This window comes from Eptatretus burgeri, chromosome 15 (assembly GCF_056783735.1).
Source record: "Eptatretus burgeri isolate ZD-2024b chromosome 15, Ebu_testis_v1, whole genome shotgun sequence".
Classification (NCBI taxonomy): domain Eukaryota; kingdom Metazoa; phylum Chordata; class Myxini; order Myxiniformes; family Myxinidae; genus Eptatretus; species Eptatretus burgeri.
This window is the reverse complement of record NC_140975.1, coordinates 52965695-52988077: the sequence shown is the minus strand read 5'-3', so window position 1 is coordinate 52988077 and position 22383 is coordinate 52965695. Positions and strand designations below refer to the sequence as shown.

At 44.5% G+C, this 22383-nt stretch overlaps 1 protein-coding gene across 4 annotated transcripts in view; it reads left to right on the top strand.

Moving 5' to 3' along the window:
- Positions 1–613: 613 nt before the first annotated feature.
- LOC147012174 (uncharacterized) overlaps positions 614–22383 on the top strand; it is a 62858-nt gene continuing 41088 nt past the window's right edge. For all 4 annotated transcript variants that reach the window (XR_015051490.1, XM_085855945.1, XM_085855946.1 and 1 more), the window contains exons 1-7: positions 614–719; positions 14012–14157; positions 16659–16859; positions 18416–18673; positions 19193–20588; positions 20677–20988; positions 21146–21255. Coding sequence is in view for 3 of the 4 variants with exons in the window: in XM_085855945.1 (XP_085712071.1) it covers positions 14023–14157; positions 16659–16859; positions 18416–18673; positions 19193–20588; positions 20677–20988; positions 21146–21255 (2412 nt within the window). In the remaining variant the exon portion in view is untranslated. The remainder of the gene's footprint in view (positions 720–14011; positions 14158–16658; positions 16860–18415; positions 18674–19192; positions 20589–20676; positions 20989–21145; positions 21256–22383) is intronic.

The window sequence follows — 22383 nt, the reverse complement described above, 5'->3', positions numbered from 1 at the left end:
ACCCTCAGTGTGTTGAGTGTGAACTACCCTCAGTGGTATGAGTGTAAACTACCCTCAGTGGTATGAGTGTGAACTACCCTCAGTGATATGAGTGTAAACTACCCTCAGTGGTATGAGTGTGAACTACCCTGAGTGGTATGAGTGTAAACTACCCTCAGTGGTATGAGTGTTGGTCGTGTGCTCTTGGAACTTCAGAAACATTGATTGGTGGTTTCCTTTAATAGAAAAATATCCACATGTAATTAATAATTACCTCCCAAAACAAATCCCTCAGCAGGAAATCATGAAGGGGAGGCCTCTTTCACCATGACGGTCTCGTCTCTGATCATCTGATCATCATCTGATCATCTGATCAACTCTTCATCCCTTCATCCCTTCATCCCCTCTGATGATCATTGGAAATAATAAAATGTAGACTGTAGTTGTAAATTCCCTTGCCGTTTCCCCCCTAATCATATTATCAAACCGATCAAAATGTGAATAAGTCATCATTTCTCACGGGACCAATGGGCTTGCTTTCTGTTCGTCACCATGGCGACCTCATCCGAGCAGCCTTCCTCCCCTTCCATCCCTTCCGCAGCATGCCCCCCCCCCTCCCACCTGAACCCTACCGCCCCAGAAACACATCGCCCTTTGATTGGTCTAACCCTGACCCGCCTTGCGTGTTCCCTGTCGCAGTGAGCGCTTCTCTCTACGCTGGGGATGCTCCTATTCCTTGGGTAAGTCACCAGGCCGCCATTGCTAAACGCAGTCGAGCTCCTTCCATTTCCAGTTTATATGAGCTGTGTCATTGAATGAGGTTTATTTTCTGTGTAAGATCATTTTAAACCTGTCATTCGATTTTAAAAACCTTTGTGTCCCTTCGGTGTGAGAAGTCTCGGCCTTGTTTATATGGGGGGGGGGGGGAGGGTGAAAGAAAGGATTTACTTAATTATGGCATCTTTATGGCTTTTATATGACTCATGAGAATGAAATGCACTTTGAGGAAGATTTTTGGTGACTTCATGTGGTTTCGATAGTTGGGTAGATGGATGTGGTGGAGATATTTTAGGTGGATGGTTGTGATGGAGATAGTTGGGTGGATGGGTGTGGTGGAGATAGTTGGGTGGATGGGTATGGTGGAGATATTTTAGGTTGATTGGTGTGGTGGAGATATTTTAGGTGGATGGGTGTGATGGAGATAGTTGGGTGGATGGGTGTGGTGGAGATATGTTAGGTCAATGGGTGTGGTGGAGATATTTTAGGTCGATGGGTGTGGTGGAGATATTTTAGGTCAATGGGTGTGATGGAGATATTTTAGGTCAATGGGTGTGGTGGAGATATTTTAGGTTGATGGGTGTGGTGGAGATATGTTCGGTTGATGGGTGTGGTGGAGATATTTTAGGTCAATGGGTGTGGTGGAGATATTTTAGGTTGATGGGTGTGGTGGAGATATGTTCGGTTGATGGGTGTGGTGGAGATATTTTAGGTCAATGGGTGTGGTGGAGATATTTTAGGTGGATGGGTGTGGTGGAGATATTTTAGGTTGATTGGTGTGGTGGAGATATTTTAGGTGGATGGGTGTGATGGAGATAGTTGGGTGGATGGGTGTGGTGGAGATAGTTGGGTGGATGGGTGTGGTGGAGATATGTTCGGTTGATGGGTGTGGTGGAGATATTTTAGGTCGATGGGCCTCTCACTCAATCACCGCAGGTTGGTCGGTGGTCTTTCTGTCTTCTACCGACTCCTCTCCAGCCTCGCCCCCCCCCCTGCTCTCTCTGCGATTTGTCCCCACCACATTTCCACAGGGCGCTCAAGGTCCGCCAACAACCCCCTTCTGGTAAAACTACCAAAATCACGAATCACTGCTCATCTTCACTCTTTCATTCCTCTTTTTTCCCGCCTTTGGAATAAACTTCCTCACTCTATTCTTTCCCATTCTTCCCTCCAGGCTTTCAAAACAGCTGTTCACCACCACCTCTTATCTTCCCCCATCCAAATACTCGATCTTTTCTACCCCCGATAATCCACCCAAGCCCACTTCCTTCATTTCTCCTGCTTTCCTTCCTGAAAGTCCCTGAAATGTCCATCTTCTCTTCGCCATGTTCCCCGTCCCATCCCCATCCCTCTCCCTTCCACAGTTCACCTAATGTGTCTGTTCCCCACTGTTTTGTCCCTTCCACTCCCGCCCCTCTTGTCTCATGCCTCCTTGCTGTGAGTTGTGTGTTAGCTCTCATACGAGCCTCGACCAAGGTATACAAAAAAAATAAAAAAAAATGGGTGTGGTGGAGATATTTTAGTTTGAGGGATGTGGTTAAGATATTTTAGGTTCTGTAATTATGGTTTACACAATAATGGTTGTGGAATTTTACCTGGATGGGAGTGGATAGGTGGATCGGAGTGGTGGATAGGAGTGTATCTGGTGGATAGGAGTGGTGAGATGTTTTCAGGTGATAGGAGTGGTGGATAGGAGAGGTCAGATGTTTTTGGTGGATAGGAGTGGTGAGATGTTTTCGGTGAATAGGAGTGGTGAGATGTTTTCGGGTGATAGGAGTGGTGGATAGGAGAGGTCAGATGTTTTTGGTGGATAGGAGTGGTGAGATGTTTTTGGTGGATAGGAGTGGTGAGATGTTTTCTTTGGATAGGAGTGGTGAGATGTTTCTGGTGGAGAGGAGTGGTGGATAGGAGTGGTGAGATGTTTTCGGTGGATCGGAGTGTTGAGATGTTTTCGCTGGATCGGAGTGTTGAGATGTTTTTCGTGGATCGGAGTGTTGAGATGTTTTTGGTGGATCGGAGTGGTGAGATGTTTTCGGTGGATCGGGGTGGTGAGATGTTTTCGGTGGATCCGAGTGGTGAGATGTTTTCGGTGGATCGGAGTGGTGAGATGATTAGGGTGGATCGGAGTGGTGAGATGTTTTCGGTGGATAGTCGTGGTGAGATGTTTTAGGTGGATCGGAGTGGTGAGATGTTTTCGGTGGATCGGAGTGGTGAGATGTTTTCGGTGGATAATAGTGGTGAGATGTTTCGGTGGATAGGAGTGGTGAGATGTTTTCGGTGGATCGGAGTGGTGAGATGTTTTCGGTGGATATGAGTGGTGAGTTGTTTTCGGTGGATAGGAGTTCTGTTCTTGCGTCTGGCAGCTTGGCTGCTGAGTAGCTATCATTTCTTGGAAGCACGGCTGTGCTGCTAATGCTGTGCACCTCTTCCAGTACACTGGTCCTCATTTCGTCAACCTTGGAAGGATGACAGGCTGATTCAACCTCACCTGGCTCTAATTCAGCAGTCAACGGGGCTCAAACTCAGGACGCTAAGATCCTTAGCCAGCCACCTTAAAAACTAAGCCCACACTCGGCTGGTGGATAAGAGTGTTGAGATGTTTTCGCTGGATCGGAGTGTTGAGATGTTTTCGGTGGATCGGGGTGGTGAGATGTTTTCGGTGGATCCGAGTGGTGAGATGTTTATGGTGGATAGTAGTGGTGAGATGCTTTCTGTGGATAGGAGTGGTGAGATGTTTTCTGTGGATCGGAGTGTTGAGATGTTTTCGGTGGATCGGAGTGGTGAGATGTTTTCGGTGGATCGGAGTGGTGAGATGTTTTCGGTGGATAGTTGTGGTGAGATGTTTTCGGTGGATCGGAGTGGTGAGATGTTTTCGGTGGATCGGAGTGGTGAGATGTTTTCGGTGGATCGGAGGGGTGAGATGTTTTTGGTGGATCGGAGTGGTGAGTTGTTTTCGGTGGATAGGAGTTCTGTTCTTGCATCTGGCAGCTTGGCTGCTGAGTAGCTATCATTTCTTGGAAGCACGGCTGTGCCGCTGATGCTGTGCACCTCTTCCGATACACTGGTCCTCATTTCGTCAACCTTGGAAGGATGACAGGCTGATTCAACCTCACCTGGCTCTAATTCAGCAGTCAACGGGGCTCAAACTCAGGACGCTAGGATCCTTAGCCAGCCACCTTAAAAACTAAGCCCACACTCGGCTGGTGGATAAGAGTGGTGAGATGTTTTCGGTGGATCGGAGTGGTGAGATGTTTTCGGTGGATCGGAGTGGTGAGATGTTTTCGGTGGATAGGAGTGGTGAGATGTTTTCGGTGGAGAGGAGTGGTTGAGTTCTTTGCATGGTTGGGTGTGGTTGAGATGTTATAGGTGGCTATGAATGGTTAAGGTCTTTGCATGGTTGGGTGTGGTTGCGGTGTTTATGATAGGTTGACTGTCGGTGAGTGCCTTTTCAACTTCTGCCCGTGTGTGGTTGACAACAGCGGATCTATCAATGTTGTACAGTCAGATGTTTCTGAAAATGATCAGCTCTGCTCAGTTTCCTTTGTCAGAAAAACTGAGTATTCAAAAGGCGCATCGGTCATCTTACTTGGCAAGCGATGAACATTCCATGCATGACTCGTTTTTCACGCAAAGCATACAAATGTTGATTTGGGTAGTTGGAAAAGTTTCGCTGCTACAAACTCACCTGATTGGCTGCCAATCTGCGATATAACTCAACATGGCTTGAGAAACTTTCACAAACTCACGTGATCATTGCACGCTACGCCCTTAGAGTCTCGTTCCTGGTTTGCAGAGATTCATACTTTTCACTTTGCCAGAAATGTTGGTGCATTTTGAAGTCCAATTGGTTCGACATCGATGTCAAAGACAAAAAACTTTTTGCAGCGTCTGCTTCGTCAAACTTTCACATCGTTTTAGCACAATCCATGTTTAGCATACACCTGTCCAATTATGCCCATGATGATGATGCATTGATACAGTATTGAAACTAGAAGGACACTCGGTAGAGCGCATATCTTCACCACGCAATGCCTGATCCAGGAGAACATATCGGGCCCAATACATTTTAATTCACCTGGACTTTAGTCAGGTGAGCTTATGTGATCGAGCAGTGTCCGCAGGTGAGTCATTCAGTCAGTGAGTCCGTAAACTCTTCAGTCATTATCGCTTGAACCAAACACTCGCTTTTGATAAAACTTGGCCACAAACTTCATATCTGATACTTAACAAAGGTTTATTGACCGCATCAAGATCTGCGCTCATTCAGGGGGTCGACAGGAGAGGGGGTTTTGACCCCCCCAAAATAGTTAATTGGATTCTTCTCTGAAACGTCATACACGATTTTAATGAAACTTAAGCTCAACCTTCATTACCCATGTTGTACCAAAGTATATCGACCGCATCAAAATCTGCACTCATTAAAGAGGTCTGTGGGGGATCGGGATGGGGGGGGGGTTACCCCTGAAAATAGGTATTTGTTCTTTTCTCCGAAACTACACACACAATTTTGATGAAATATGACCACAACATTTAGTACCCGTGATGTCCCCAAGTATACCGACCGCATCAAAATCTGCACTCATTAAAGGGATCTATTGGGGGGGGGGGTGTTTGACCCCCCCAAAATTGTTATTTGCTCTCTTCTCTGAAACTACACAAATGATTTTGATGAAACTTGACCACAACCTTCATCACCCATGATGTACCAAAGTTTGTTTATGGCATTAAAAAAAAATTAGGGTCTAAGGGGGTCTGCAGGCAATTTGAGTGACTGTTGCTCCTGGTCCAGTTGAGCTTCAGGACGTGCGGTCCTATTTTTTATCGCCCGCCGCGTGGTGGAAGGGGGATATTGTTATCACCCGGGTCGTCCGTCCGGCTGTCCGTCCGTTCGTCCGTCCGTCCGTCCGTCCGTCTGGCTGGCTGGGCATCAACATTTATAGCTGTGATTGCGATAACTCATAAACTGTTCGCCATATCGATTTGAAATTTGGGTCACACATGTACCACCTGAAAAGGAAGAACCCTATTGATTTTGGGCATAGCCGGATCCAAGATGGCCGGCTGGGGTGGCCATCTTGAAAAAAATGTTTTTTGTAATAAATGGAAAACCGCTTATCTGATTTCAATTATTTTTCAATGGCGGGGGATTCCCCATCTCTGATGGTATATTTAAATATGCTGCATATCGTTTTTGGCCCCATCTCTCAATGCTGAAGAATCATTTTAAAATTTCAAAAAACTCTTGTATCCGGATCAGGATTCGGATCTTCACCAACCTTGAATCAATTTGTCCTTGTCACACACCCAACATGTCCACCAAATTTCATTCGAATATGGCCACAACGTTTTGAGATATTCTGCAAACAGACAGACAAACAAAACAAGCCAGTAGGCGGCGATTGGTCGCCGAGCATGGAAACTACAAGATATAGAGCAAAATGGATGTCATATAGCGGATAGGGAATCACCTTAAGATTATGCATATCAAATCTCATCCAGTTCCATCTGCTGATAACTACTCGGTATCCATTTGAATGAAAAGTACCGAAAATGCGGTTTGAAATCGGAAATCCCCAAAGTTCGAGGGGGTGCTGTGGGTGAACAAAGATCTAAATCGAAAATCCGGCTCGATCGTTTGTGCACAATATATTGCAGATGATTAGTGTGAATTTTCATGACCATCCGACCATAACCCTAGGAGTAGTAGCATTTGGCGCGAAGGCACCTCCAGCTCTCGCATATTATCGATTTTTGCACTAATTGACCTTTGACCCCTGACCTAAGCGAAATCGGTCAATATGTCCTGAGGCAAAGTTATAGTACTCATTGAGTACCATGAACCTGCAAAGTTTCATTCGGATCGATGCACTCACCTGGTCGCAAAGGGGCCTTCAATTTTCGCCGATTTTTGCGCATACCCTAATTGTAGGGGGCGCTGCGGGTAAAGAATTCCATATATCACAAAAACCGGAATATATTTGATAGAGCATCACCTGTAGAACATTCGTGCCAAATTTCATAACCCTACGTGGGATAATGGCTTTCGGAATTGATTTCGCGTGAACGGTACCGATTTTGAACGTTTTTCGGTTGTTGCTAGGGTACCAAAGCGTCCCTAGCAACCATCACAATTTCCAAAGCACAAGGTCATAAGATGTACCAACCACCCGAGTTTGGTCAAAATCCGCCTACGTTTACTACCAATTATGCTGATGACAAACGAACAAACATCCAAACAAACATCCAAACAAACAGACAGAATTACTGACAATAAGGGTCACCTACTTCGGCGACCCAATAACATAGCCTTTATCCACCTTTGGTGCTCGAGATAACAACATCCATCCTGGCACAAAATGACCTGTTTTGTCTGAAATGAAGAACCTGTAAAGTTGCTTACCGCACCGAGAACTTGCCTTCGAGCCTAATGGAATCATGCAAGTGATTGAAAATCATTGACAGTGCGTGTAGCGGAGTGGAAGGGGGTGGTAAAGTGGTATATCAGATTGAGCTGCTGATATTACATGGCCCAGCCTCGTGCTAGTCAAAGCGTATAATTACATTTCGGTGATTTGGAAGGTACAATAATCGTCATCACGATTGGATCACACAGATTGGTAATGGTTCGATGAGCAGTATGACATAACGGATGGAAAAAAAAAACAAATACGAATACATATCGATGTCTCGTAGAAATAATAATAATAATAATAATAATAATAATAATGAATCTCTTTTGAATTTTTAGCTGAGAATTTCTTGGGAAGGTGATTTTTCCATATTCAAGGAACTGCATGATGTTTCATTTGTTGGAGCATGATGTGTTTCCATTAGACTGAGACATTGTGCTGGTGGTGAGGAACCAAATTAGCCTTGTGTGCAAGCATTAGGTCACCGGTGCTAAGGTTACCATGTTGGACGGTTTGTGGAGATTAATTTGAAAGATGTGTGGGAGGGGATCATAAGTAGTATTTAATTGGTTGTATTTTAAAAAAAAAAATTGGTTGTACGTAGAACAAGTACTTGATTGGTCGTGATGAGAAGAAGAATTTTATTGATTGTGATTGGAAATGGTTCATGGTCGGGTTGGCGGTGACGAAACCATCTCCCACACCAGGTTTCCTGGTGAGGAGGGTGTATGAGATGGACACTCAGCAGGACTAAAAATAAAACCTGTCAAAGGGCGGAGGAGCTCCTCATGAGCCAACGATCATCCATATCTAGTGCCCAACTGTGTCTGCAGACGTCCTCCTGCAGTTGGGTGACTATTTTAGGAGGTTGGTGGTAGGATTTGCACTGCGGCCACCGTAAAACCCTTCAATCCGCAAAACGTACCACAAAGAAATCTGAAAACCCACTCCGTGGGAGAACCTCCTGTGCAGCTTCTCTATGCAGGGCAGCTCACTGTATGACGGGATTGGGGCAAAGCCTTCGGGACCCCCAATCTTTGATGATAGGAGGGAAACCATGGGGTACCTTCCTGGGTCAGATTGCGGTTGTGTGTGTGTGTGTGTGTGTGTGTGTGTGTGTGTGTGTGTGTGTGTGTGTGTGTGTGTGCGTGTGTGTGTTGGGTGGTGGTGAGGTGTCGTCCACCTAGATGGGGGTCTCCTTGGGTTAACCTGGGGTGGTCCTTTTGGGTGGGTGCCTGGAATATCCGATCCCTAAGAGAGGATGATAACTTGTCTGTTTTCATCTGAGCTCAAGCGTTTGGACATCGGTATTGCAGCTCTCTGAGGTTCGGAGACCGGATAGTGGCAAGATCATGGTGGGTGATTACACCTACGATTGGGCTGGTCAACCTGATGATTACCATGCCCAAGGAGTTGCTGCAGCTGTGTCCAATAAGCTGTCACCAATGATAATTGAGGTAACACCGGTCAAAGAGCGTATTATGACACTAAGGATTCGTCACTCCTTGGGTGTCGTTTCCCAGGTCTCTGTCTATGCTCCGCTCCGAATGAAGTGAGTGATCTTACCATGAAGGATGCATTCTACGCCACACTCGAGTCTGTGGTTGATCAGTGCCCCAAACAAGATACACTTCTAGTCGGGGGATTTCAATGCATCGACTGGAACTGATAGGGACGGTTATGAGGTGTGTGTTGGTCCCCATGGGTCAGGAACTATGAACCAGAATAGCACTAAGTTCCTTGACTTTGCAAGAAGTCATGGACTTAGGGTGACTGGTTCATGGTGTCAGCGCCCACAAGCTCATCGCTGGACTTGGTATTCCAACGCTGGCGGTGTGGCAAAGGAGATTGACCATGTCCTCGTTGATGGTCGCTGGAGGATGATCCAGAACTGCAGGGTCTACCGGAGTGCTCAGTTCCTCAATACTGACCACCGGCTTGTTGTAGTGACTCTAAAGCTGCACCTTAAATCCTGGAGAACGGTACCATCCCAGCCTCGGCTGGATGTTGGCAAGCTCAAGGATGAGAGAGTAGCTGAGGAGTTTGCGAATAGGCTGAGTGGAGATTTGGGGGGTCTGGGTGCTTTGGGGAATCCTGAAGAGTTGTGGAGCGCCTTCAAGACCACCATTCTTGATGTTGCCGGTGGATTTCTTGGAACTCACCGTTGGGGAAAGAATAATTTTGTTTCTCAAGGAACACTGGATACCATTGACCAGAGTCACAGGGCCAGGCTGAATGGCAGAGCTGAGCTGTTCAGGGAGCTGAGGAGTAAAACTATTCTTGAGCTCCGGGTGGACAAGGAGGCCTATGTGCGAGGAATCTGTGAGGGGGTAGAGCATCACCTGTGGTCAAGGGATTCCCATCCTGTTTACAGGAGAATTCGCACATTGCATTCCTCCAAGCCCATCCCTCGGTGTATTGCAGTGAGAGCGGAGGGTGGTAGGCTCGACAGAGGAGTCCGAAGTGAAGGCCCGCTGGGTCGGTTACTTTGAGAGGCTGTGCCAGGCTGATCCATCAGCTGTTGAGTTAGATGTCAGCGGTGTTACTATACCTATTGCTGACCCTCCAATCAACTGTGATCCACCATCGTTTGTGTAAAAACAGGCTGCAGTGAACCGGTTGAAACGGGGCAAAGCTCCAGGGATCTGTGGCATCCATGCTGAACTTCTCAAGGCTGGTGGAAATGCTGCACTCGTGTCGTTGCATGCAGTTTTGTGCTCTGCCTGGAACACAGGCATCATCCCAACTGACTGGAAGAGGGGCCTTGTTGTCCCTCTCTGGAAAGGGAAGGGTGATCGCCAAGACTGCAACAACTACCGAGGGGTGACGCTGCTCTCAGTGCCGGGCAAGGTCTTTGCTCGGATAATTCTCGATAGGGTTCGCCACCATCTGCTTGAGCACCAGCGTCCAGAGCAGTCAGGCTTTACACCAAAGAGGTCAACGATTGACCGTATCCTTGCTCTTCGTGTCCTCACCCAACGCAGACGAGAGTTTCGGCAGGGGCTGCTTGCAGCCTATGTTGATCTCTGTAAAGCGTTCGATTCAGTGAATCGGGATGTCCTCTGGAGGATTCTTGGTGTTTGTGGGGTGCCACCAAAACTGATCAATCTGATGTCTAAACGATACTCTGGTACGGGGAGTGCTGTGAAGTGTGGTGGTACCATCTCTGACTTATTTCAATTTGTTACTGGAGTCCGTTACGGGTGTGTACTGGCACCCACACTTTTCAGCACTTGCATGGACTGCATTCTGGGGAGGATGTCGGAGAGATCAAGCTGCAGTGCATTGTTTGAGAATGTCAAGATCTCTGACCTTGATTTCGCAGATAATGCAGTCATCTTTGCGTAGACTTTAGATATCCTCTTGGGGGCCCTCGAGGCGCTGGATGAGGAGTCGGAGCCGTTGGGATTACGGGTTTCTTGAGTCAAAACTAAGATCCAGGCTTTCGGTGACATCTTGGATGCTGCTGTCCTGTCTGTGTCTGTTAGTGGCGAGGATGTTCAGGTTACGGAGAGATTCACTTACCTTGGCAGTGATATTCATGTCTCTGCTGTGAGCCAGAGGTCAACAGACATCTGGGTCGGGCCTGGGGAGTCATGGATTCACTGGATCATGGGGTGTTGCGCTGCCGGTACCTGTGCGGGAGGATGAAAGTCCGAGTCTTCAGGTCCTTGGTACTTCCAGTCTTGCTCTACAGATGTGAGACTTGGACGCTTACCAGGGTTCTGAGAGGGCAACTTCATACCTTTGGTAGCAGGCCTCTTCAGAGAATCCTTGGGTATTGCTGGTCGGATTTTGTTTCCAACGAACGGTTGCTGAGAGAGACTCAAATGAGATTTGTTACCTGCATAGTCCGTGAGCATCAGCTGCGGCTGTATGGACATGTGGCTCGTTTTCCTGACGCTGATCCTGCTCACCAGATTCTCTCAGCGAGGGAGTCTCATAAGTGGAGGAGGCCAGTGGGCCAACCACGTGCCTCATGGTTGCAGCAGGTTGATCAGCATCTCAAGGAGATGGGGATGGGCCAGGCATCTGCCTGGGGGGTGGCCAGACAGAGACCCCTGGAGGAGGGCAACGGGCCGGCCACGTGCCTCGTGGTTGCAGCAGGTTGATCAGCATCTCAAGGAGATGGGGATGGGCCAGACAGAGGCCCCTGGAGGAGGCCCCGGAGGTGGAAAGTGGGCGAAGCGACGTGCTGCTCTGGCACATACTCCCATACCTACCCTGACCTGATTAGAAGAAGTATTTGATTAGTTGTGATTGGAAGTACTTGGTTGTGATTAGAAGAAGTATTTGATTGGTTGTGATTGGAAGTACTTGGTTGTGATTAGAAGAAGTATTTGATTGGTTGTGATTGGAAGTACTTGGTTGTGATTAGAAGAAGTATTTGATTGGTTGTGATTGGAAGTACTTGGTTGTGATTAGAAGAAGTATTTGATTGGTTGTGATTGGAAGACTTATTTCATTGGTCCTGTACATTTCACAAATTGAAAGATGGGGGAGAATCTTGGACCCTTCAAAATATGTTCCTTCCTTCCCTTCCTCTCTTTTTACTTCTTGAAGAGTCCAATTGTAAGGAACACTGTGATTTATTTTATTAACATGATGAACTGCACTTTTGATGGACAATCCTGTCCTCCCAAATATAACTCGATTATAATGAACAGTGAAATGTCGGATGTTTTTGTTTTGTAAATTCTCTAAATCTGGTGAACCATTGCAGGAAAGTTCTTCCCATGCCAACCGACCACCGACAGGCACCTATCCCTCTCCACATCGCTTCTTCAGTCCCCAACTTTCCGCCTCTCTCTATACTCCCCATAGCTTTGCTTTTGGCAATTTTTTTTTATTTCCCATGGCATTTCATTCTGGTTTCCCATTCGATGATCCATAGATCAGTCGTTTCAGTTTCACTTTGGGATATCTGTTTCGATTTGTCATCGCAACCTGTGATGCAACGTGAATGGTGTACAGGAAAAATGTATCAAAAACGATTTTCGGGGAAATCATTTTCTATTTTCAAAAGGATGTAGAAGGGTCGAGAGTGGCTTAAGGGTCTCAAAAGGTCAAGAAGGGGTCTAAAGTGTTTTAAGGGTCATAAAGGAGTTTAAAGGTCTCAGGGTCTTAAATGAGTCTAAATGTCTAAAGGGGTCTAAAGGCGAAAAAGCAAAAGGGGTCTGAAGTGTCCAAAGGGTCTTACAAGGTTTATAGGTCTGAAAAGTGTCGAAAGGGTTGAAGACGGTCTATTAGTCTTAAAAGAGTCTAAATGGGTATTGAAGGGTCTAAGGGGTGTAAAGGGTCTCATGGGGTCTACAGGGTGTAAAGGTGTGAATCTGCAGTAAAGAAATTAACTCTGGAGTGCAACATGGCAATACTGGGCCAAATGATCTCCTCGTGACTGTTTAAACTGCCTATTTAGGTGCATCGTGGTTAAAAATCTGATCGTAGAAAGTTTCGTCGTGAATTATCTTTGGGAGCCCAAAGCAGGTAAGGTCACAAACAAAAACACATTTTGGTTTTTTTTTATATAGAGATGTACAACCTTATTTTACTGCTGCAGCCTCTTCTTCCTCTTTCCAGGTAGGTGGCATCACTTTTTTTTTTTCTTCCATCGACCAGTTTACAGTGAGATCTCTTGGTAAAGCCTTGGCTAATGGGGAAATGCTCAATCAGAACCTCAATCAAGGCTACGGGAAAGCTCACCCATAGATGTTCAAAAATTCCTTTTACAGCTCGTTTTAATATGTAACGAAAAAGGTCGTTACATAACGGCTCTGGAAACACCCCCCGACCACCTGTAAGTGTGAAACCGAACAACGTCTGGACATACACCCACCCCCACCAAACTCCGAACCATAACCGCGATGCATAAGGGACGTCATTTTTTGAATGTCCCCTCAGATAAGACATCGTTAAGAGGTCAGAGATAGGGATAATATTGTAAGAAATGAAATGTATCTCACCTGTGATTAAGTATTTCTGTGATAGTGACCAGAAACAATTTGAAAATTTTAAAAAATATTATTGGTTGCCAAGGTTACCGTCTCCACCCAGTATGATATGTCATCACTGAAGTTTAACACTGAATTCCCGTTGAATTCCGAAATAAAATGGCCTTTTTATGAAGCATTGTATATATTGATCTACCGTTGCTGAGATAGCGAGAGGTGGCAGCTCATGTGTTTACAATTTATGAATTGTGAGAAAATGACTGTTTAAAATCCCTATTTAGGTGTACTGGTAAATAATGTTATCCTATAAAGTTTCGTGGTGATTAACCTTTGGAGCTCAGAGGAGTAAGGTCACAAATAAACAAACAAACACTCATTTTGTGTATGTATGTGCACATATATATATATATATATATATATATATATATATATATATATATATATATATATATATATATATATATATATATATGAGAGTAGTACTCTCATACACTGTAGTTGGTAACAGGTCCTACTACAGTTGTCTGCAGAGAATTACTGCAGGAAATAATTTTTGTCTGTGCTCATCCATTGGCAACCACCTATCACGTAATATCAAAAACGATGAGTTAGCCCATTCTCGAATGGGAGCTCCGACTGATGGGAACTGGTGGCACATGCATGAGAGTGTGGTGCTCGGAACCTCTCAACCATTAATTCACTTACTAATACAGAGGCTGAAGTACGTAACACGCATCCGCAAGGCTCCACTGTAAGCGCTTCATATTTTGTGATGTTTAAACGATTAAAGTTTGCCATTTTGAATTCTGCATCTGTAATAAGATAATCATGTACATTTGCTCCCCCTCCTGCCTATCTCACCCACATCTCTGCCTCCATGCCTGTATAACACAGGCCTCACAGCAATGGGCGACACAGCTGTCATGTCGACGCTAAATCCAATGGCACCAGAAACCCTTGAAAGGCACTGCTCGGTCGGAGTCCAGCAAGAAAACGCGACCGTCCTCGGCACGATGGATGTCGGGAAAAGCCTTGTCGAGGTCAGCTTTTAGCGTTCAATCCCTTGGGGACATGATTTGCAAAAGACAAATCCTGACGATGCTGTGCCATTGATAAACAGCATTTATTTAACTGTTGGATCACCACTTACGCATGCCGGAACAAAAGACTGTACACTTGTATATCAAAGTAACATACAAAGTGAGCAAGTAAGAAAACTGTCCCATTTCATTTGAGAATGATATTTTGATCCTTGAGGTTTTGATGAACCGCGGTCAGCATTCTTCCACAATGCACCTTCCGCCGTGATTGTGGATCATAATGGTTTCGCCAAAATTTATCTCCAATCAGTTTGATGGTCTTTGATTTCCTTTTTTTATTTTATTTTTTTTTTCAAACACAAAAGCATAATTCAAGGTGCATGGAAGAACCTCCAGCACAACAGACCACTCAATGATGGAATCAAACGAAGCATGTCACAAAAGCTCTTCGTGCTTGCAGACAGGACGTCCAATTGGATGTGAATCCGAACGACGACACGCACATCGATGCCTCGCCCTGAATGCGAAAATACCAGGATGACAGTTTATAGCTGGGCCGAGATAAGCTCGAAGGCACGTGCACAGACATCTAGGCTATCCGAATGGTCTACCAATTCTGATCTGTGCTTTGGATTAAATAAACTCTACAAGTGTCAGATAAACGATAGGAACTTCAATGCAAAAAGAGGAAACATGTTCCGTTGAGCTGAAAAATGAATGCTTTGGCAACAGCAAGAAGCTGAGGATGAAAGAAATACTTTCTGGTAAGGAGTTTTATGTCTGGATGGAATAAAAAATGTGTCCAAGACATTAAAAAAAAAAACCAGAGAGTTGGTGTCAAAGTCACCCAATGCTCACCTGTTTATACATTTATCATTTTTAAACGACGAGGCTAATAATATTTTTTATAAAGCATTGCAGTGAAGTCTGATCCAAATAATTTTAAAGCAATATATGTGTTCAAAACAGGTCAAAAATTTCAAACATTTGAAATTATTTTTTTAATTTCAACTTCACTACATCAATAATATACCACAAAGGAACCTCCATGCCAAATATCAGCATCCCAGTACACATATTAATGAATGGCAAGCTTCTAAATAACTTGCACCAAAAACTTTAACGTTGATGAGCTACAAAAAGGTAAAGTTCAAAACAGGTCAAAAATTTTAAACATGTGAAATTATTTTTTTAATTTTAACTGCACTACATCAATAATATACCACAAAGGAACCTCCATGCCAAATATCAGCATCCCAGTACACATATTAATGAATGGCAAGCTTCTAAATAACTTGCACCAAAAACTTTAACATTGATGAGCGACAAAAAAGTTTAGTTCAAAACAGGTCAAAAATTTTAAACATGTGAAATTATTTTTTTAATTTTAACTTCACTACATCAATAATATACCACAAAGGAACCTCCATGCCAAATATCAGCATCCCAGTACACATATTAATGAATGGCAAGCTTCTGAATAACTAGCACCAAAAACTTTGACATTGATGAGCTACAAAAAAGTTAAGTTCAAAACAGGTCAAAAATTTTAAACATTTGAAATTATTTTTTTAATTTCAACTTCACTACATCAATAATATACCACAAAGGAACCTCCATGCCAAATATCAGCATCCTAGTACACATATTAAATGAATGGCAAGCTTCTGAATAACTTGCACCAAAAACTTTAACATTTCATGCTCACACTCATGCTCACGCTGGGGGTATCGCTATAGCTCTCTGTTCTTCGAACAGGTGAGCTAATAAATAAATTTTCCAATACATTAATTGAGACTGCATTATTACTTTTTTGTTGCAGATAGACTGAAAGTTACAGAAAAGTGGAGGACATGGATAATACAATGTCCGGTGGAACTCGTAGAAACAGGAAGGCATCAGGAAGACCAACCCCTCATTGACCCTCACAACCTTTAAAATTACTTAATTCATAAAGATTCATAAAAAGATTGACTTGTGAAATGTTCATCAGATTTACTGTTTGTTCAGCCAATAGTGAAACGGAGCTTCAGTTTCTCATTTTGTGGAGTTTCAGTTACAGTCAGAGTACTTTTCAAACAGCTCCGGTGAATCGGAATCCGTTTCTCAATCTCCAAAGAAACGTCCACAAAAACACGACTGCACAATTTTGCCTCCGATGGAACACTACTCAGTAATGTTGGGTTGGTCTTCACGAATATGAAGGCCAACCCAACATTACGATGTCATATGTTGGCATTCTGAGCAGTACCCACCACACAAATGATTATGAGACGTCATCCTAATCTTAGCATCAAATAATAAACCCTCCTCTGTTTACTGCTGCTGTCACAGTGGATGTGCTTCTTTTTTATTTTCATCATAATTATGTTGATTGTAATCAGATGCGTACATAAATAAATGTTGGTAATCATAATTAAGCATTTCAAAGGCAATTTTCACATTCAACGTAAATCCTTCGGTCATCTCTACAATGTGATGGTGCACATTTTTCCCGACAGGTTAGGGGTCTGGCAGAGGGTCGTGGATGCTATGATCGACCACCACCTGTCCATACGCCTGCCAACTGGTCTCTGCTCTTAAGATTGCCACAGATTGATGCTTGGTTGCGCAGCATCGCCATGCGCATCAGAGACCTGGCGAGTTTCGTACAACATGACACGGGAAATCGGCATGGCGATGCACATCTCGTGTTGCTGAAGGTGCCAAGCTTTCTCGATGTGTATGCACCACCGTTCTGTCTGTTACATGTCATGTTTCACGTCTTTTCGGTAGATGCTTAAATATGGCCGGACATAGAGACAATGCGGGGCCTTGCAAGTCCTGGATGAGTGAATCTCCGGAATGATGTGAGGCTTCTCCCAAGAGTCGCTTCGGGTTTATCTCACAAACTGGTGAATCTCACGTCGGAGGTGCCTGCAGTTTACTCCTGCATGTTGCCCTCTAGTTGGCACCGAGTACGTGTTGGGCGAATCTCCTGCGATTTACCAGAACCCATTGATTCAACTTGCGTATTTCTTTTGATATGCCCAATGGCCACCGCTCCACTCTCCCCATGAGTTGTGTAGCATCATGTAAATGCTACACAACTATTTTCCATCCCAACATGTATTTATGGCTTCACTTATTTATGGTAAACCACTCCTTTCATGCCATGAGGTGCATTGGGCTGCTGAGGCAGTTTCATTTTGGCTAAGGAGTGCAATCCTGGAAGGGTGGCCACTCCGATGCAGGAGACTCGAATGGCTGGTTACCACAGTTGGCTGGTACTCATTTTGCTGACCTCACAATGATGGACAGGCTGAGTCAACTCACCTGGTGTTGTTTCAACAGTATGACCGGGGCTCAAACTCAACACCTTAAGCTCTTAAGCCAGCCACCTTCACTATTAAGCCAACATGAGGCTACTTAGTTAGGGTGGAGCACGCAATTTTTAGCTCACCTGGAACCTAGTTCCGGAGAGCTTATGGGATGGAGCGTCGTCCATCCATCTGTCCGTCCGTTCGTCCACAAATACTTGCAACTTCTTCTCTGAAACTACACATACAATTTCGATGAAACTTCACCACAACCTTCATCACCCATAATTTACCAAAGTTTGTTCATGACATGGGAAAAATTGGTGTTTAAGGGGCTATAAGGGGGGTTGACCCCCAAAATAGGTTTTTACTCTCTTCTCCGAAACTACACATACAATTTCGATGAAACTTGACCACAACCTTCATCTGCTGTGATGTACCAAAGCTTGTTCAATAAGAATGAAATTCCAAGCACATTTTAAAACATTTTAATTTAAATTTTGTATTTGAAATCAACATTGGGGGGGGTGCATGAAATACGTAACGCTTTTTTTTCGATTTGACCCCTGGTTCATGCCCTACAGAGTGGGGACCTGGGATCACAGGGGTCAAAACGGAAAAAAAAAAAAAGAAGTTTTAACAAAATGCGATATCCGATCATTCCTGGTGAAACTTTTGCCATCTTTCAACTTTCCTTGAAGTGGGAAGCGTGGGGATTTGTGATGGCACGCCATCGACTTTGCAGTACTGTAGTTGTAATAAGTATAATAATCTTGAACGGTTTGATTGCACACTATGCAGCAGCTGCTCTGTTCCTTACTTCAAACTGCCATGAAATATGGAAGCTGTATGTTTTGCCACGTTATAATGAATTGGCTCGATTGTTCTCGATGCTTTGCAATATCATATGGCATAAAAGACGAAGAAGCCCCACAAATTGTGGATAATATTCTTTGCAGGACATTTGTGAGGACATGGCGGGTCATGTGGAACAGGTTCGCGGTTTGCTGGAGGCTGAGTTTCCACTGCGCCTGCTTGCCATCTCTGTTGAGCTTCTCCTGGATATCCGTGCTGTGCAGCTGCTTTGGCATCGGCTGCGTGTTGCCACACTTGTCCTGCGCGAACGTATCTTTCGTGGGCTTCAAGACGCCAACGGAAACGTGCCTGGAATTACCCCCAATAGTCCAAAGTCTAACCCTGTGATTGTACAAACAGAGGTAACTTGCTACGTCCGCCACTGGAGGTGGACGGAGGTTATGTTTCCATCCCTGTCTGTTTGTTTGTTTCTTTGTCTGTCTGTTTGTTTGTCTATGAGCAGACTATCTCAAAACGTTGTGGACCGATTTGGATGAAATTTGGTGGACAGGTTAGGTGTGTGATGAGGATAAAACGATTAGATTTTGCTGACATATCCGGATATAGATAATAGCATTTCTTAAGTGATTCTTCACCATTGAGAAATGGGACCAACAACAATATATAACATGATATTTCAACAAGTTATGACAAAACTAGGTGGATGAGTTGGTTCGGTGACAAGAACAAGCCGATTCGATTTTGGTTCAGATCTGGATCCAGATCCGGCCTATCAGTGGGATACAAACTGTAAACTGTTCAGCCTAATGGAGGTATGCACTCTACCGATTGCCATTCTAGTTTTACAATGTTATTTAATTTGTTTGTATGTTGCTTTGTGTGCTGAAAACTTAAAACCTGCTTCTTTTTTTTTTTTTTAGGAGTGTTCCAGCTTGCAGACAGACAAGAATGGGCTTTGTGACATCCTTACTCGCTGCTCAGTTGACTACTTTTCTTTGGACTGTGGAATTTCAGCCTCTGAATTAAAGGCTGTAAGCCCTTGGGCAGAAACATCTTCTCTTCAACCTTGTCCTCCAAGCTCAAGTGGAGAAGTTATATCAGAAATTGGAATTAAATGTGTCAGCACTTTAATTTGTGATGGTAAACAAAGCCAAAGACGGGAGCAAATACAAAACCTATTGGATGAAGGTGAAACAAAAAATGTCAGTCCTTTGAAAGAGTCATCTTCTAAAGACACTGATAAGTTGGAGAAGAATATTGGTGATGATGAAGAAACGAAATTTGAGACCAGTGAGGAAACACTTCCACATCTCATGCGCGACGGCGTGGAATCGACACACCGTCAGTCGCTCACTTTAGAAGATGGAGACGATACCGTTGAAACTATGGAACACAATATGGATGAGTTTGATAAAACAAGGGTCATGCAGGATGAGTTCAACGTTGATGCTCCAGAGAGAACTCATTTTTTGGACTCTTCCGATATAAAGGCTGAGGGTATTTATTGTCGAGAGGCGGTTGCTTTAATGGCTTCCAGTGCACTTGAAAAGCCCTCGAACTTTTCAACCCAGGCGGTTGACTCTAATATAAGGCCGGACTGCCGTCGTGATGCTCTCAAGAGCAAGACCTTTGACCGAACCACAAAAAAACTAACTGCTGAACCACAAACGAGTCAGTCCGACTCAACAAATCTACTCTTGCAGAGGAAGAAGATCAAAGAACCCATTTATCAAGATGGTGGAGATGCCTGCGTCATCGTCAAAGGAGTGCAGGGAATAGCTTCCTGTTTAGAAACTGACAATAAAGCTGTTTTAATTGCAGACGTTATTCCATCCGAGGCAGATACTGTGACTATCACAGGAGCAGAAAATATTAGCCTTGCAAAGAAAGAGTTCCAGAGTCCAGATTCTCGCTCGAGCGATTCCGTGAATGCACACCAGCAAGTGGATAATTCTTTGCAATTTCAAAACGTGAAGTGCGAAAGATCAAACCCCGAATCGACTCAGCAATACCCAGCGACTCATTTGGAAGGGTCTGAGAATCAGGCAGATTCTTTGACAGTGGTAAAGACAATAAAAATGGAAAACGACTTTCGAGCTCCCCAGCTGAACTTTCCAAATGAGCCAAAGAAGGTTGATGAAAATGGCAGAGAAGACGTACATGACGTGTGTCATCTTCAAGTTTCTTCACCAACTTGTGATGAGGACAAACCAAATCTGAGGGGCTACAGTCTTCATCCAAAGCCATCAGAAATACAAAGCACTATTCCATTCGTGTCTCCGAGTACCAAGACTTCAGATGGTGACATCCTTGAGGGTAAGAATACCAAACTGCCTTTTTCAGAGAGAATTGTCTCGATGAAAGCAACTTTTTAATGTAAACGTTTTTGTTCTCTTTTACAAAGCCTCCAGGAACCGTACGGAGAAACCTGATGAACGTTGGTGTCTTTCCTTGTACAACAAACTCGGCTATGAAGATGATGGCTGTCGTGCCGAGGTACAGGCAGTGATGGCAGAAAATTCCATCCTGTTTGAGATCAATGAAACGGGCTTGGATGATTGGGAAATTTCGGAAGCTTCAGAAATTCTGGGTCAACGGGACGATAGCTCGGAAGGTCAACCGGGTTATAGCCCTGTACGAGATTTGCTGGAAAGGGATCACATCGACTTGCCCAACAACAGATTATTTGCATCTAACTCCATGGACCTAGAGCATGGTACAAAATGTTATTTTGAAGACAACTGACTTCAGTGTTGTTGTTGTTGTTGTTGTTGTTGTTGTTGTTGTTGTTGTTGTTGTTGTTGTTGTTGTCGTCGTCTCACCAAAAACACGACCTGATCAACTGACGATATCCCTCATCTTGTTCGTTCTAGGTCTTGTACTTACACCAGAAAGATCATCGGATATTGCACCTGAGGGAGATGGCTCATCAAGTCCTGCATCTTCAGAAGGTGAAAGCGACGGAGAGCAAGAGAAGCTTGAGGTCAGTGTTGTTTCAGATTATATTGGTTTGGTAATTGCTGCCAGACAAATATTCCACGTAATTACATGATGACAACACACGTCCAAGGATCAACGACGTAGGTTGCTCCTCTTTAATTTTGTGGCAGATCGCTCCCATATTACAAATCTTTCAGACTCTCGCCATAGGATTGAAGGTCGGTGTAAGTTATCGTGAGTGCTTCATTGATTTACAACAATAATGATACGTATGTGATGACTGAAAATGCATCAAACAAGGAATTTACAGGAACTTGTTTTTTTTTTTTACGATGATCCATCGAAGGCTCTTCGTGGAGCTTGTAAATAAATCGGATGGAAGAGGAAAAATTTCGTCAACATCAGTGTACTTTATTGCAAATTATAAGGGCGTACGTCGACGATGGAGAAATATATTTAGACTTTGGGATCTGAACCTGCGTTGTTTTTTTTTTTATACAAGGGTCTGGGCTTATGGGGAATCTGGATTACAATGTGCAGCAGGTTCACAGGTTGACCATCATCTCAAGGAGATGGGGATGGGCCTGGCATCTGCCTGGGGGATGGCCAGACGGAGGCCCCTGGAGTACCGGCGGAAAGTGGACGCAGCGACGTGCTGTTCTGGCACATGCTCCCATACCTGACCTGACCTGACCTGTTCACAAGCTACCGGAGGGTGTGGAGGGTAGATGGGAATACACAAAGACGAGTAATAATGGCCCCAAGAGAAACCGAATGATGAGGAATCGGCGTGTGTCAAAGAGATGATGGATGTGCATGGGTGAGCACATAAGGTACTGATGATCGTCAGCGCATTTGAAATACCGAAATGAGAAAGATGAGACTGGACACGGGGAGACTATTCTACAATCAGGAGATTAAGGGGCCAAATAAATGCAAGTGGGGAACCTTTTTTTGACTTGGGGAGGGTGAGAAGATGAGGGCTTCTAGAGAAATGTGTTTGACATGGGTTGTAGGATCAGGCAAGAGGAGCAAGTCCAGATGTAAGCTGGAATAAAATTGAGACCCCACCAACTTTCTGCCAGTCAGAGACTGAGAGTCCTTCGGAATCCACCTCCCTCGGTGAGATACCAATGGTGTGGAAGGCCGTGTTTTCCACCACCAGAAGCAG